The sequence below is a fragment of the Astyanax mexicanus genome, chromosome 5 (assembly GCF_023375975.1).
Source record: "Astyanax mexicanus isolate ESR-SI-001 chromosome 5, AstMex3_surface, whole genome shotgun sequence".
NCBI lineage: Eukaryota > Metazoa > Chordata > Actinopteri > Characiformes > Acestrorhamphidae > Astyanax > Astyanax mexicanus.
In genome coordinates, this window is record NC_064412.1 from 7,003,821 (window position 1) to 7,019,239 (window position 15,419).

Below are 15,419 nucleotides of genomic sequence, written 5' to 3' on the forward strand. Positions count from 1 at the left end.
TCCATCTGTGTACCAAATAAACACACACTAACCCCACCTCATATACCACCATCAAGTACAGTCACTGCAGTGCACTACAGTCTGCAATTATAGAACTAAAAAGTGTCATAATGACATAAAAGGATCATAATGTTATGTAATATTGTGTGTGGGCTCCAGAAACAACCATTTTATACAGCCTTTTTTATTATTATGTTTGTTTAATAATTACACATTCTAAAAAAAAATCAACAAAAAAAACATTTTCAACTTGTACAAATGAATTATAATTTATTTAATAAATTACAGACAGTATAAAGACCAGTTGAAGCATTCAAAAGATGTGGCAGGAGTTTAAACAAACATTAAATAAATATAAAAACTTAAACCTGAGTGTATTGAACAGTACACTGTTACCGCAAGCAGGCTTTGTAACCTAAGAAAAACTATTTTTATACAACAGCTATTGTAAAATTACTCACACACACACCAAAACAAAACCAAACACACACGCGCACACACACACACGCACAGTTATTTTCCGCTACCTGCAGAGCATTAGATGTGAGCAACAATGGCCATTCCCAGCGGTTCCCTACGCACCACGAGTTTAGGGGAAAGTCAATAACAAAAGATTTTTTTCTGGTGCGTAATTACTGATGGCCAGTTTCACAATCATGTCTCTACTGTGCAAATTGTAATCTATTCCCTTCTCTCATCACAACCATTTTAATCTCATAAAAGTATGTTAACATGGGCTGTGCAAAAAAATCTCTCTCTATATATATCACAATGTAAAATGTTTCAGTAATGATCATTAGACATAATTGCAGCATTTCAGTGCGCATTAATTACAGCATCTGTCGCTGACTGACATTCATTACAGGGATGTTTATTAAGCATTCTTGGCAGTTTTTCATTAGGCCTTTTTATTTATTATATTTTCAGAATAATACAGTATAGACTGAAATTAAGAAATATTATTTAAAAAAAAAAAGTGAAATATTATTTCATATATATTAATTATATCTCTGAAAAATGTTGACATTGTATCTTCTCATGATAAAATTTCCTTATCGTATCGACAATATGCTTTTTTTTTTTTAAAGCATAGTCAGAATCTCATAAATGGATGATGAGGGTGTTAAAAAAATCAGTTGTAATTAGGTAATGTGTAATTGGATAATGTGCAGCAAAAAAATTAATGAAAATATGTTTTAGTATCATGATATGACATTTTTATTCTGTCCATGCATGATTACATACACCAAGGGTGGTGCCTATACTGTTCATATCAATATCAGAATTATATTGTATCAATCAAAATTAAAAGAATTACTGTGAGATCAATTTTATCAGTTATTAATTTTAAGATGAATATATTATACATTTTGGTCTTATCGTCAATCGCTAATATTAATATATGATACATTTTGGTGTTGTAGACCAGCGCAAATATTAATATATAATGAATTTTTTAGTCTTATTGTCCAGTGCAAATTTTAATGTACATTTTCGTTATATTGTCCAGCGCTAAAATTAATATTACACATTTTTATCATATCGTCCAGCGCTAATTTTAATATATAATAGATTTTGGTCTTAGCATGCAGCTCTAATATTAATATATTATGCATTTGGGTTCAGTCATCTAGCTCTAATATTAATATATTATACATTTTGGTCTTATCGTCTAAATAAGAGTCATTTTTGCTTCTACAAAAAAAAAAAAATATTGAGATTTAGAAGTCTGAAAATCACTTTTTTTTTAAGGAATGTAAAGCTTATTAATCTTAAAATAAATCTATATTTTATTTGTATTATTTTTCTGGAACCAAAAGTAGCTCTTCTTCAGTGCAGTGACTCAAATAATAATTTAAAGCAGCTTTATATTAAAAGACAGTAATAGAAGGTGAGCTGTGTTTGTACTCGTACTATGCATGCGGTCAGTTTCACGAGATAATTGGATTTCCTGTTTGTAATATATCAGTAAAACTAAGTTTTCTTCCAGGATCTGTTGCCTCAATCTGTAACAGTAGAAATGAAGCTCACATGTAAGAGCCTTGGATAAGGATCTAATGTCTAATGTGTATCATTTCCTCATCTGAGGCATCTGGCATCTCTGCTGGACTAAACTAAGTTTATGATGTTGGGCAGCAGAAGATCATTAGGAAGAGCTTTGCCAATAATAATAACGTAAATGCAGCTCTGAGAGGAGGCTTTTACTATTTTAATCAGATAAAGTCAGTCTAATCTAGTAATTATGAGCTTTTCTGTTATATACTGTATGAACCCTGCCCTGATATAAGTGTAATGCCCATCTCTTGACAGTGTTGCACTTTCACTTTGCCATCTGTTGGATGTTGTTTATTATTTATGAAAGTCTGAGGCTTGCTAAAACCACCTCAATGTAAAGAATAAATTATTTTTACAGCTGTTTTTACATCTGGCTAAGAGCCAATTACATGACATTTAATAACATTTAAATAATAGACAATTAACAGATTAACCCTGAGGAGTTAAAAAAATAAATAAGCTGCATTGTTTCATACAATTAAAGCCAAAGCTTTTGTTCCATATGAACCACAGTCTGAGTTCAGACAGAGCCTCTAGAGAGAGATAATTATCTTTCATAGAATTTCCAGTGGCTTCCTATTCAAAGGCCTGTCTCTCAGCATATTAAGCACATAAGCATAATCATAATAAAAATAACAATCCATGAAGGTCGCAAACAACAAAGCAGTGCAATAAATAAATAACAACTTGTCTCTAAAGCTCGAAAGCTTTGTCTACACAAAACAAACATTTATGAATCCACAGCTGCTGTTTCTTGGAGTTAATCCGTTTTACTGTACTTTCTAGGGGTGTAACGATACAGAAATTTCACGGTTCGGTTCACACCGCGGTTTAAACCCCAGGGTTTGGTACGCCACCACTTGCCCTTCAGCCCTACTATAGTTCACAGGGAACCCACAGTATTCCCACACAGTTGATTTAAAAGCAGCAGGTGGGTCTTCGATCTCCTGTGTGTCTTTTTCACTCTCTGGTGCACTGTTTTCAGATGCCATACTCAGCCCATGTGCTGAAAGCTAAATTTCTCAGGGCAGGCAACAGTGCTACAGCTACACTTTCCAGGTGCAACACTCCTGTGAACATTAGTTCTGCATTACGTTTATTGGTTCCACACGTCTCCTGTAGACTGCCTGTACCGTGTATTCTGCGTGCTTTTGCGCAAACCGAAACGTGACCCCTGTATCGTGACAGGGTCTTCGAAAAGAATACACGTACCGTTACACCCGTAGTACTTCCTAAATAATGTAAATCTCATTTCAGCATATAGTTTTGTAATGTCCTTTTTTTTATATAGTTTGGCAGTGTTCTTGCTTTGTTTTCTTTTGTTTTCTTTTTGCATTCATCCTGCCACTGTGACACTACTGATGTTGACTTCAGTTGCAAGCTGCCATGATGGCTTGATGGGCACCATTGCTTGCTGAAGGACTTTGTACCTATGCAGCTGTTCCAGGCAGTCCAGAGCCTCAGGAAAACTAGTGCTCTCAAACTTATTAGCAAACATGCTGTTCTTCTCGATTATCCAGGGCAAGTCCTCGACAGCGTAAATGCAGATGTCCCGGACGTAGTGTCCTGTTGAGACAAACAGCGTGTTCTTGATTAGATTAGTGCAGTGAAGGCATTATTCCTCATCCTGTGCTGTGTAAACTCTTTAGAGATTAGTCTCACAGGTAAAAGGATTACACAGCATTCCTGTCACTGTTTTAGGTTAGATTTTAACCAGTGTTGATTAAACTGTCATATGCGTCATACCTTTGCAGCCTTGATGTGCTGTTCCTTCCTGGTCCTTCCATTTGATGGCTCGGATATTTCCTTCCCATTCACCTTCTATATTACTGCCAGGGGCGTCTGTGGAGTTTAATACAATTTATTTATTACTGCAGTTTATAAATTTGTGCTTACTTTAAATGCACATACTTTAATTACCAAGCCAGTTCAGCATAATCCATGAGCTGTGGCTGTTTTCTCATATGTTTGGTATGTAGAACTTCCCTGGTTGTTTGCATATATAATCTTGTATCAAGTGTGTAAATAACATCACAATATCCAGGATAGTTTTTTCAACAACAATATTCTTGGCACTATGATACAAACAATAACATGTTTTCTTTAAATTGTATTTTGTGACAAATTTGCATTCAAAAATTGTTACATAAAAATAATCTATTGCAACAAAGTGCATAATATTTAGTGCATGCATATCAACTTCAAACTTAAATTTCTGTAAATAAAAGGCTGCTTTAAAGACAGAATATTACTGTGTCAAAATATATTGTGTTCAAAAAGTTATGGTACACAATAAAATTAAATAATAATAATAAAATAAAATACAATAAAAACTGCAGTTTATATGCAGGCATAAATAGTTTGCAATTTAGTATGTTGGTACATTTTATGTTACCTTCCTTGATTTATCTGTTACATTATTATTTTGTGCAAAGTCAGAGTTACTGTTTACAAAATAAACAGTGTATGTTTCAAACTAGATAAAACTGACACAATTTCTTGCAGTAGTATATTAAATAATACAAGTGAATGAAATAAAATATTTGTTTTCTATTTTGTCATATCGCCAAGAATTCTGTAGTACCCTGAATATTACTTTTATCTGACTATGACTAGGGCTCTGTTTTCTGTATTTTCTCCCTGCAGTTAATGAATATATACTGTATAATGTATATATAATGTCTATATACTGTGTACAGTCTGTCATAAAATATTTCATCAGCTGTGGCGTTGTTTGCAAATGCTGTGCAGAAAGATGTTCTCTGATCATTTGAATATGCTTATGTATAATTTGTATGTAAGTGTCTGTCTGTGTGCTTACCTATCACATGGTTAAGGGTTACCCAGTAGTGCTCATCAGGGCTGTAGGTGTCCTTAGACCACTCTAACAGGTCCTTGGCCACTGAGCTGTTGAGGACGTAGTCCACGAAAGCTCTGGTCAGAGCGTAGTAGGCTGTGCCGAAGTAGATTTGCAGGTTATGTGGTGGCAAGTTCTTCCTACGTTTCCTTGGAGCCACGTAGACTCCGTTGATCTCCACATGCTGAATTTGAGTCCTGTGCTGCATGGACTTTGGCTGTTTGATGCCTGGAGTCATGTTTCTGTCCCTCCATTCTGCTTCCTGCATGTATCTAATGAGTTCTAGGTTGCTCATGATGGGGAAATCTTGCCCGCAGAGGTTTATGACTTTTCTCCATTTGACTGGCGACCTCGCTAGATCCTGCATGCAGTTGATGTCTGCCTTCAGACGAGAAAAGCCGGCGTACGCCACCTTCTCGCTAATTGAGGCCAGAAAGACGTTGGGGAAACACCCGGCCAACTTCCTGACACTGTCTTTGTAGTCTTTGGGAGCTTTGGCATCTACGTGAATGCAGTAGATGTTCTGAGGCACGTATATGGCTCTCAGGAGACGCACAAACATTTCAAACTCTTTGTGAATTGTGATGATGAAGGCCAGAGGGTAGTCCTCCTCCTCCTGGCTTAGAGGCTCCATAATGAAGTGAAGTTCAGTCTGCATCCAGGAGCAGTTCAGGGCATCTTCGGAGTAGCTGAAATCTCGACAAGCTGTCCTCTCCCATCTCGTGGATGGGGAGCTGGACGGCAGACCTTGGCAGGTGGCGGGGAGCGATTGGCAGCTGATGCTGCGGTTCAGTGCCCGGGGAGCCTCCGAGTTCTTGGCGTTAAAGTAGATGACTGAGCAGATAAGGATGCAGATTCCAAGGCAAAAGAGAAAACTGCACTTGGCGCTCTCAAGCTGGAGCATAATAGTCCAGCATCAAGCAGATCAGATGATGTAGTTCTGCCTGAAACACAGAGGATTAGAGATGGAAGGGTCAGTAAACTCACTGAATGGCATTCATCTTCTTTTCTACTATTGTAAGTTAAGAGGAAGAAGGATATACAGCAGAACCAGTCAAAACTTTGGACAAACCTTCTTATTCAGGGTTTTTCTTTGTCAATAATCTATAATGTAGGAAATGCATATTAAAGACATAAACACAATTAAGGAACACACATGAAATTCTGTAGTAAACAGTAAAAAAAAATAGAAGTTCTATATATATTTGTTTTGCGATATATTTTGAAGTGTTTTTATATTTGCTTAGGTTTGCATTTTATTTGCGTTTGCTAAATATTTTTTTTAACATTGCATCATTTTTATGATTCATTATTATTATAATATTTTTTTTTTGTCAAAAATATTCATACTTAATATTTGAGCCTAAATATACAAAATAACATTTATTTTGTTGCAGTAGTAGACTGTTGATATGAATTCAATATGTTCAGTGCATAAATATTTATTTATTTGTGCCATATTACTTACACCTGCATTTAAGTAGATTTGGCAAAACCATGTTTATCTTTATTACATTTTATAACATTTACATTATATTAATACATTTATAAGCTGTAAATACCAGATGTTTTTTTTTTAAGTAAAAACTATTTAATGTTTGGGTAGTTTTTTTTTTTTTTTTTTTTTGTAATTTTTATGCATGAATTTATGCGCTTCAGCATTATGGTAATTTTTTAAACATTAAGTTATTTTTATGTTACATTATTTGTTGCATTTTTGTTATTTTATACAGAAGCCAAAAATAGACAAATGTTTACAGATGTATTCAATTTTTTTTTTTTTTTTTTACAGATGTTGTCACAAAGCAGCTTTTACAGAACAGAAAATAAAACGAAACACTGAACATACAATATTTAAAACTTAAAAACCAAACCAAACCGAACTTTGGAATAGAAATGTTCCTAAATTAAATGTATTTTTTGCACTTGTTTCATTTAAAAATTAGTTATTTTTGTCTTCTAAAAAAACAAGTTATTATTTTGTATGAACAAGCCATTGTTCTGTGAGGGAAAACATATTCATTAACCTGTGATGGATCACTGTGACATCCCTCAGTCCTCAGTCCTCATTCTCTATTGCTTGTTTGGTTTAGCTCTGCGTTGCCACTAATTTGCTTTCTTTCTTTGTTTAGGATCATATTTGTTTTTATTGTCTGCGAAACTATGGAAATGTTGGTTCCATAAATACAGAGTTGTTTTAAGAGCAGGTGGTGTTTGTGTGTATATAAAACATCTTTATTCCTGCCATTAGCCCAGGGCTGTCATTTTAATAGCTCATACATTCTCATTTTACAGAATGATGGCAGCTATTTTCCTAATAGTTTTCATCAGGGACAAGATAAAGGACATCCCCTCTATCTGCCATCATTAGATGAGTTGACCTAATCATGCTTTGTAGATCTGATTTCACTGGAGCTGGTGAGGTTTGAACACCATGTTTCCAAGGAACTGCCTGTAAACGAGGCCCAGTTACTTAGGTGATTTAGTGCATTGTTGAAGTATTGATTAGGTTTTGTATGGGTATTGATTAGTTCAGTTTGAGGCTCTGAGGAGTGGATGTTGATTGTAGTTCGCTTTAGACTATGTTTTATTTAGTCTTAATGTATTTCAGATCGGTTGAGTGATACTATCCACACTGTTATTTACAATTAATCTAATTGGATTTTGCAGGCATCACAAATCTATCTTCATGGGTTGCTTTGGTATCGATGTTGGCATATTTTGGCCTTTTTGTTGAATCCCCACATTTTTGCCACTTTGGATGATTAGAGGCCATTGTTAATCCATGTTTTGAGTGACAGAAAAGACACGTTAAAATCTGGTTTGAGCTTTCTGTCTGAGACGCATCTGTACAAATCTGATTGTTTTCACAATTGTTTTAAAAACAGGATTATATGTGCTTTCTGGCTGTAAAGACTTAAAAAATCAGTCTAGATTCAAACTACATTTGCCAAAATCAGATTTCTGCTGGCAGTCTGAACATGGCTTTAGTGTTCAGATTGTATTTTTAACAAATGTGGTTGGAGCTCATTCTCAAAACATCAGAGTTTCAAGAGGTTTTTGGCTGCCTAGACTATTCAACATTCATCTATATCCAACCTAAACATTCTAAAAATCAGATTTGGTCTAACAGTCTGAATATATAGCCTTAGATTAGAGCTGCTTGACAGATCTTAAGAATAAGTGGCTTTAGTGTTCAGACAGAGACTCTCTGGTTTCTGGCTGTGTAGACAATTTAAAGTCAATATAGAGACAATCTAAACATTTTAGAAATCAGATTTGGTCTGACAGTCTGAATATATAGCCTTAGACTAGAGCTGTTTGATAGATCTTAAGAACACATTACACATAACCTTAGTGTTCGGACTGAAATTAGTCTATCTTAATCTGATTTTAACCACAATTGAATTAAATCTGATTCCCAAAAGATCAGGATTTTAGATGATTTCTGGCTGTCCATACAATCAAAAATCAGTCTGGATATCCTGTCAATATGCCAGAAATAATCAGATTTGGTCTGACGGTCTGAATATATATATAGCTTTAGAAGTAATTGTTAGATCTTAAGAACAAGGTGAACATAGCCATAGTGTCCAGACTGAGAATCGTCTGTCTTAATCTGATTGTAACCACATTTAAATACACCTCCAAATGTGATTTGGATATGATCCACAAAAATCTGGATTTCTGTGGTTTCTGACCTTAGTGTTCAAACACGTCTCATCTAGTTTCTGGCTGTCTAGACTATACAACATTCGTCTATATCCAATCTAAACATTCTAGAAATCAGATTTGGTCTGACAGTGTAAATATAGCCTTAGACTAGAACTGGTTAATAAATCTTAAGAACAAGGTAAACATGGCCTTATAGTCCAAACTCAGACTTGTTTGACTTAATCTGATTGAAACAACATTTGAATCCAACTTCAAATGTGGTTTGGATATGATGCCCAAAAGATCAGGATTTTAGATTATTTCTGGCTGTCCATACAATCAGAAATCAGTCTGGATATCCTGTCAATATGCCAGAAATAATCAGATTTGGTCTGACGGTCTGAATATATATATATATATTCATATATATATATAAAGTCCACAAAAATCTGGATTTCTCTGTGGTTTTTGGCTGTCCACATTATTAAGAATCAATATGGATGTAATTTAAATAGGTTAAAAATCCAGAAAATTTGGGCTACTTAGAGTAGAGAGCTTTTGGATAGATCTTAAGAACAAATTGTCTCATCCGATTCTGAAAAAATAGTATTTTTAATGGGGTTTCTGGCTGTCAAAGTCAAGATAGACAATTCAAAGTCAATATAGGTACACTTTAAACATGCCAGAAATGAGATTTTTTTTTCAGGTCTGATAGTTTGAATATATGTAGCCTAAGAACAAGTTGATTAGTATGTGAATTTTATTATTTTTTTTTGTTTATGTTCAGTGAAGATGCATTTCTTGCCTTGTTACATGCCTTGTTTTCCGGTCTCACAGTTCTCTCACTTTGATGTTTTTATAGTAGGTGAATTGTAACATGGTCACACAAACACAGCAAGCTGTGATGCTTCTCTGCAAAGCCTTCACCTATATATTAACTGTTGCTCTTTTGTAATCACACCACATTATTATTTTCCCACCACACACACAACCCCGAACACACAGACTATAGAGTGCTCTTACCTTTCAGCTCCTGCTCTCAGAGTCCAGCTGTCTTATCAGAAGTTAAACATTAGAGAACGCTGCCGTCCAGGAGAGTCGGCTCCAGCCTGACCTCAGCCGAACACGCAGTGCCTGAGGGAGAGCAGGACCATGACTGCTGGTGTGGAGAGAAGATCTGTGCCTCGGGAGCCTGAGCCGATGTCGCTGTCGTCACCCTGCTGCTTTCAGAGCTCCGTGTGTTTGTGACTTGTTGCTGCCGCTGTGTAATCAGTGTGCGCTGTCCTCTGTTCGCTGCTGAGCTACATTTCCCACGAGGCAGAAAGAGAGAAAGCGTGAGAGAGAGAGAGAGAGAGAGAGAGAGAGAGAGCGAGAGCATGAGTGAGTGAGTGAGCAAGCAAGCAAGCCAGAGAGAGCGAAGCATAGCAACCACTTGTGCCTCTCGTCCTCTAAGTCTCCTCCCCTCTCTCTCTCTCTCTCTCTCTCTCTCTCTCTCTCTCTCTTTTGTACCTTCCCACAATGTTCATTCTGTACCTCTCAGCCTCTCAGTCTTTCTTTCTGTTTTTTTTTGTATCTCCTCCATTCAATTCATCTTGAAGCCCATTTCTCTTTTTAGTCTTTTTAGTCATTTTAGTCACTTTCCTTCACACACACCCACTCATAGACTCCACCCTTCTCCCTCCTTTGTTGATCTGTTTTTTTTTCTTGTTCTTTTCCAAAACAACAGCAGCCCCCGGTCCAGCTGAATGGTGTCTAAATACAACAGTCAGTAGTACAGTTTTGCTCCGGAGTGGTGTTATGTTCAGATGCATGATGTGCGCTGGTGTGCTGCCACTCCGAGCCTTAGAGACTGCCTGTTTATGAGCTATGCCTGGTCAGCTCTGGAGATTAGCCCCCTTGTGTCAACCACCACTGCGGATAGTAGTCACGTTGACCGCACTGCGAGAGACAATAGTTCCCCTGCTCGTGAATGCTTTTGTCTTTGTGTGTGTGCACACGGCACGCTTTTATTTCAGTAGCTGTCATCGCCGACAAAACTTCCTATCCGTCTCACATAATATTACTTCTCTATTTGCTTTGGTTGGGTTGGGCAGGTTGCACTTTGAGGGAAAAAGTACATAAGCCCTTCCTTTCTTTTTCCACTTATAGGATAAATCATTTTGTGCAGGGATGAACGGCTGCTGGTTTTGAATAAAGCTTTAGTGAAACTTCCCCGGGTTTATTTGGCAACGGTTGTTCAGTCCATTACAAATCTGTTTCTCATGCAAATTAGTTTGTAGAGTTGTTGGATGCAGAATCATTGGTTTGCAGCGTGAATTTGAAAATAAGAGCTTTTAAGGTCCTATATTACACCCTGTGCAATGTGTGCTGTGATGCTCATTGCTATTTTCCACCCCTCCAGCTTCCCCCTGCACCATTTAAATAGCAATAGGGGTGCAACGATTAGTCAATATAATAGACAATGTTAATTGTAAACTAATGTAAACTAATCGGCTAATCGTTAATTTGTAACAGAATCGCAATCGGAGATGGGTAAATGGATAAAACAAAACAGATTATATATTTAATAACCAAAATATCAGTACTTTCCACATTTAAACAACATACAGACGTTTAAATGCCTTTTAAATCTCATGTTCAGCTGTTTCTATTGTTTTTAGAGATGGAGGAAATGGCAAAAACAATAACGCATAAAACATGCACATGATTAATTAAGAGATTTTGTTATTTGAAAGGCAAGTCCAAAAAGGTAGGGGGGGAAAAAAGTGTCAAAATGAATAAAATCTGCAAAAAAACAAAACACAAAAATTGTTCTTGCGAGATTTAATTTTTGTTTGGTTTCAGTATCTCTATTTATTTTTATTTTTTTTTTTTAAAGAGTTTTACGTATACTCCGTTCCCCTGCAATTTTGTAAGGGAGTCAAACTAATTGAGTTTTTTTTTTTTCTTCTGATCATAAAAGAGAATGATACAATTTTCTTTTATGATCGTTCTCTTGTATCACTCTCTTTTATGATCAGAAATCCATTGATCCATAATCCATTGATCATAAAAGCATATGAAGTAATTTGCAAATGACAGGAGCTGTACAAGACAGGAGCTGTACAAGATAACTTGGCTCTAGGCTCTAAGCCAATATAACTTTATCATTCGTTTAATTACCAGAAGCCTGGCTACCTTCTAAATGTACATTTTTACTTGCATTTAAGTTGAGTAGCACTGCTGAGGTACATTTATGACTGGAAAAGCACTGCTGTAAAAAAAAGGAAATTCATGATTAGAGTAGAACTGCTGGGGTAAATGTATTTTGCTTTGTTGGTACGTCTCCTGGGATGTTAAATTCTTATAAGGTCAATACATATTTTATATTGTAGCTTTGTAATTGCACTCTTATGCTTTGAAAAAAAAAGTGAAAGAAAGTGGCAAAGTTCACTTTCAGTTTTGTTCAGAATGTTTCATTTCAGTACATCTCTATTTTATAGGGTTTCACTCATACTGGTATTTAAATGTAACCCTGCTATTTTGTTTTCTGTTCATTTTGACATTGTTGTACTTATTGATTTTTTTTATGTTTATAAAACAAAATTATGCAGTTTTGATATCAGCATGATTAAACTAAAATTGGTATTAATATCGGCCCTTTCCATTATGTACCTTTAATTTCTTTTGATCTATTTCTGATTTTACGCAGTGTGGAGATCCGTTCCAAGAAGACGACATTGTGGTGCTGAATGGATCCAAAGAGGAACAGGAGAAGTTGCAGAAGACAATGGAGGAGAGAAGAGCCAAAGCTAAAACAGGAAAGGTGGGGAACCTCCTCTTGGGCGTTACAAGTTGCATAACGCCCCGTGCTTTGGTGTGATTTTTATTTTACCCTAGCCTTATTTCCAAGAAAACAGGAAGCCCACAGTCACATTTACTGTGTGCTGTAGAGGGGGAGTGGTGCTGCAGCTGCGGTTTAGGGGCAGATTTTTTTTTTTTTGCAGAGTTTTGAGTGATCTGTACTCATAGCTTTGAAGTTGTGTATGCAACTACAGTCTTAAAAAGTATGCTTTATAAATTGTTATAAAGCATAGCCATAAACACTTGCTTTTATTAAAAAGAAAAAAACATTTGTAATAGAGATGTGACTGGGGGGGAAAAACTTTTTCAGAAGTTGTTTAAGAAGTATTACATCAGCGTAGGTCTGTCATGATGTGTGTTTTTCTATTGGACATATCTTGTTCTATATCTTATCGCCCATTTTATGACCATTTTATGGCACTTCAGGTCGACCTACCGGCTCATTTAGGATGCAGGATTCTGCTCGCTAAACACGCTAAGCAAATTTGCACATTAGCAAAAATGATTTGAGGTCTTGTCCATGTATCTCTATTATAAACATGGTTCTTTATTGGACCAAATTTAATTATTTTATGGTATAAAGAGCCGTTTGAAGCACCTTTTATATTTTAAGAGTCTTTAGCGTGATGCTTATGTAGTGTTTGATGTTCCTTTGCAAGAAAACAAACTCTATATTTCCTCTTTTCTCAGAAATCAAAGAAAAGCAAGAGTGCTGAAACGGTTTCCAAACCTTCGGATTCAAAAGGTACAGTGCACAATGGCATTTCCTCTCAGATGTTTGTGTTCTACTTCTGCTGTTATCTGTGATCACAAGCGCTATGCTCAGAAATCCTGAATCGCCCAAACAAACAGTTTTGCATAGTTTGGTGGATCATGCAGATCCTAGCAATGATTGCTGTGTGTGAAGGAGCTGCTCACTAGTTGGCATTAAATTAACCTTGTGGCTGTGGGTATTCAGTTTGGGTTAGTCATGGGTGCTGTTTTCTTGCTTAAATATTAACTTTGAGTTTTCACACATTTGCTGTTAGAAGTAACATTATGTTCTGTCAAAAAAACTGATGTAAAGGTGCACTTTAGTCCACATATATTTATTCTCGTTTCTATTGGATTTTCATAGTGTCTTCAGATTCGAAATCAGCACCAGTGAATGGAGAGAGCAGTGGAAGCAGCAACAGCAGCGGCAGCAGCAGTGACTCAGGTGTGCAGTTCTTATTTTGCATATAAAAAAGCATAAGTACAGTAAAAAGTAACATCTTCATGAGGGAGAGTCACCTGGAACAGTTTTCTCAGCGTCTTGAAGGAAGGAGTTCCTGGAGGTGCTGAACAATAGTTGCTGCTTTTCCTTCACGCTGTGAAGCTCCAGCTCATCCCAATTAAATCACCTCAAATCACCATCTCAGTTCATCAGGTTTAGATCAGGGGATTAATGTGGAAGAATAACACTTTTTTACTGTTTACTTTGTAATTCCATATGTCCCTTAATTGTTTTTATGTCTTAATTATTAATCTACAATTTACAAAATAAATATATTTCACAGGGCACCCATTTTTCCTCACACATACATTTATATATATATATATATATATATATATATATATATATATATATATATATATATATATATATATCAATCAATCAATCAATCAACCAACCTTTATTTTAACTCGGATGTACATTGAGGGCGGCCCTCATTTTCAAGGTAGCCGAGCATAAAAGGTAAATTTAATTATTGTAAAATATCAGTAAGTAAAATATAAAAATAGATAAAAAATATAATAATAATAATAATAATAATAATAATAATAATAATAATAAAAAATAAAATTAATGATTATAATTAAGTATGGTTTAATTGACAAAAAATTAAAATCAAAAGAAAGTAAGACTAATACAACAAAAATGGGTTAAAATTAGCTTAAACTAACTTGTAAATAAATGAACTAACAAAAATAAAAGCAATAATATTAATAAAAATATATATAAAAGGATGCTCTGGAGCAAATCACCATGCCTAATGCCTTCTCATTGGTAAAGGGGTATAAATTCTGCATTTTATTACAATTCTGATATTGTTTCAAGAGGAAAATCCCAACTAAAACATACCTAGAAATCAGATTTCTTATTCAGAAGTTTAAGAGAGCCTCAACAACCCTGCGATTTATTCGCATTAAATTTTTATTTATTTGAGTTATATAATAAGATTTGATTTTAAATTAGCTACAGATCTTTTTCTGTTACATTTCATATTGCTTCATCATTTGTATTCATTTTCAAAAAATATTGGCAATAGCAACTAACAAGTTTTCTGCACTCATTTTGAATAAAGATCTTGTGAGCTAGTTTCAAGAACAAAGCTCTCCTGGATGTCCCCAGCCAGCGCCCCAGTGGGTGTGTTTAGATCCATCAGCAGCTTGACTGATTTAATCAACCACTGATTTAATCACTGATTTATTAATCCAGGTGTTGAAAGACGATTATAAATCCTACAAAATTGTGAAACATTGAAAAGACAGGGGACTTGTTTGTTTGGAACTGCTTGGGGAAAGTATATTAGAATTATTAGAATATTATTTAATCATCAACAGTGACTTTTCCTTGACCTCCTGGATGAGTTCCCATGTCCTTTTGGACAATTGTGGTTGGCCAGCCACTCCTGGGAGGGTTTACCAGTGTTTTATGTTTTTTTTTTTATTTGTGAATAATAGCTCTCACTATGGTTCTCTCTGTGGAGTCCCAAAGCTTTAAAAAATGACTTTTCCAGACTGATAGATGATCAATGACTTTGATGGCAAACACTTATACAGGGCCAGGTTTGTTTGGACATTTCCCCCTCCTCAATAAATGAAATCATCATTTAAAAACAGTTTTTTTTATATTTACACAGGCTATATTTAAAGTGATATTAAAGTTTGTTTGATAATCTGAAAAATGTAGGTATGATAAAAAATGCAAAAAAACTGTTTTACGTCACTGTACATATATTCACCTAGGACACCAAAATCATCTGCT

At 35.4% G+C, this 15,419-nt stretch overlaps 2 protein-coding genes across 2 annotated transcripts in view; one reads left to right on the top strand and one right to left on the bottom strand.

Moving 5' to 3' along the window:
* The window catches only part of rtf2 (replication termination factor 2), a 51,980-nt gene that overhangs the window by 23,889 nt on the left and 12,672 nt on the right, over positions 1-15,419 (top strand). Inside the window, exons 6-8 of the mRNA XM_007252676.4 lie at positions 12,258-12,371; positions 13,100-13,154; positions 13,527-13,607. Coding sequence (XP_007252738.2) covers positions 12,258-12,371; positions 13,100-13,154; positions 13,527-13,607 — 250 coding nt within the window. The remainder of the gene's footprint in view (positions 1-12,257; positions 12,372-13,099; positions 13,155-13,526; positions 13,608-15,419) is intronic.
* On the bottom strand, positions 181-10,162 carry gcnt7 (glucosaminyl (N-acetyl) transferase family member 7). Its single transcript, XM_007252675.4, has 4 exons — positions 9,590-10,162; positions 4,877-5,856; positions 3,802-3,897; positions 181-3,621 (listed from the first exon to the last, which is right to left on the bottom strand). The coding sequence occupies exons 2-4, from the start codon at positions 5,814-5,816 to the stop codon at positions 3,392-3,394; spliced, it is 1,266 nt and encodes a 421-aa protein (XP_007252737.3). The 5' UTR covers positions 5,817-5,856; positions 9,590-10,162; the 3' UTR covers positions 181-3,391.

Excerpts from the sequence above, each read along its gene's own strand:
- gcnt7 (XM_007252675.4), bottom strand. The coding sequence starts at position 5,816 with ATGCTCCAGCTTGAGAGCGCCAAGTGCAGTTTTCTCTTTTGCCTTGGA. Across the intron at positions 3,898-4,876 it reads AACCCTTAACCATGTGATAG|ACGCCCCTGGCAGTAATATA; the intron begins GTAAGCACACAG and ends TAAACTCCACAG. Across the intron at positions 3,622-3,801 it reads AGCACATCAAGGCTGCAAAG|GACACTACGTCCGGGACATC; the intron begins GTATGACGCATA and ends TTGTCTCAACAG.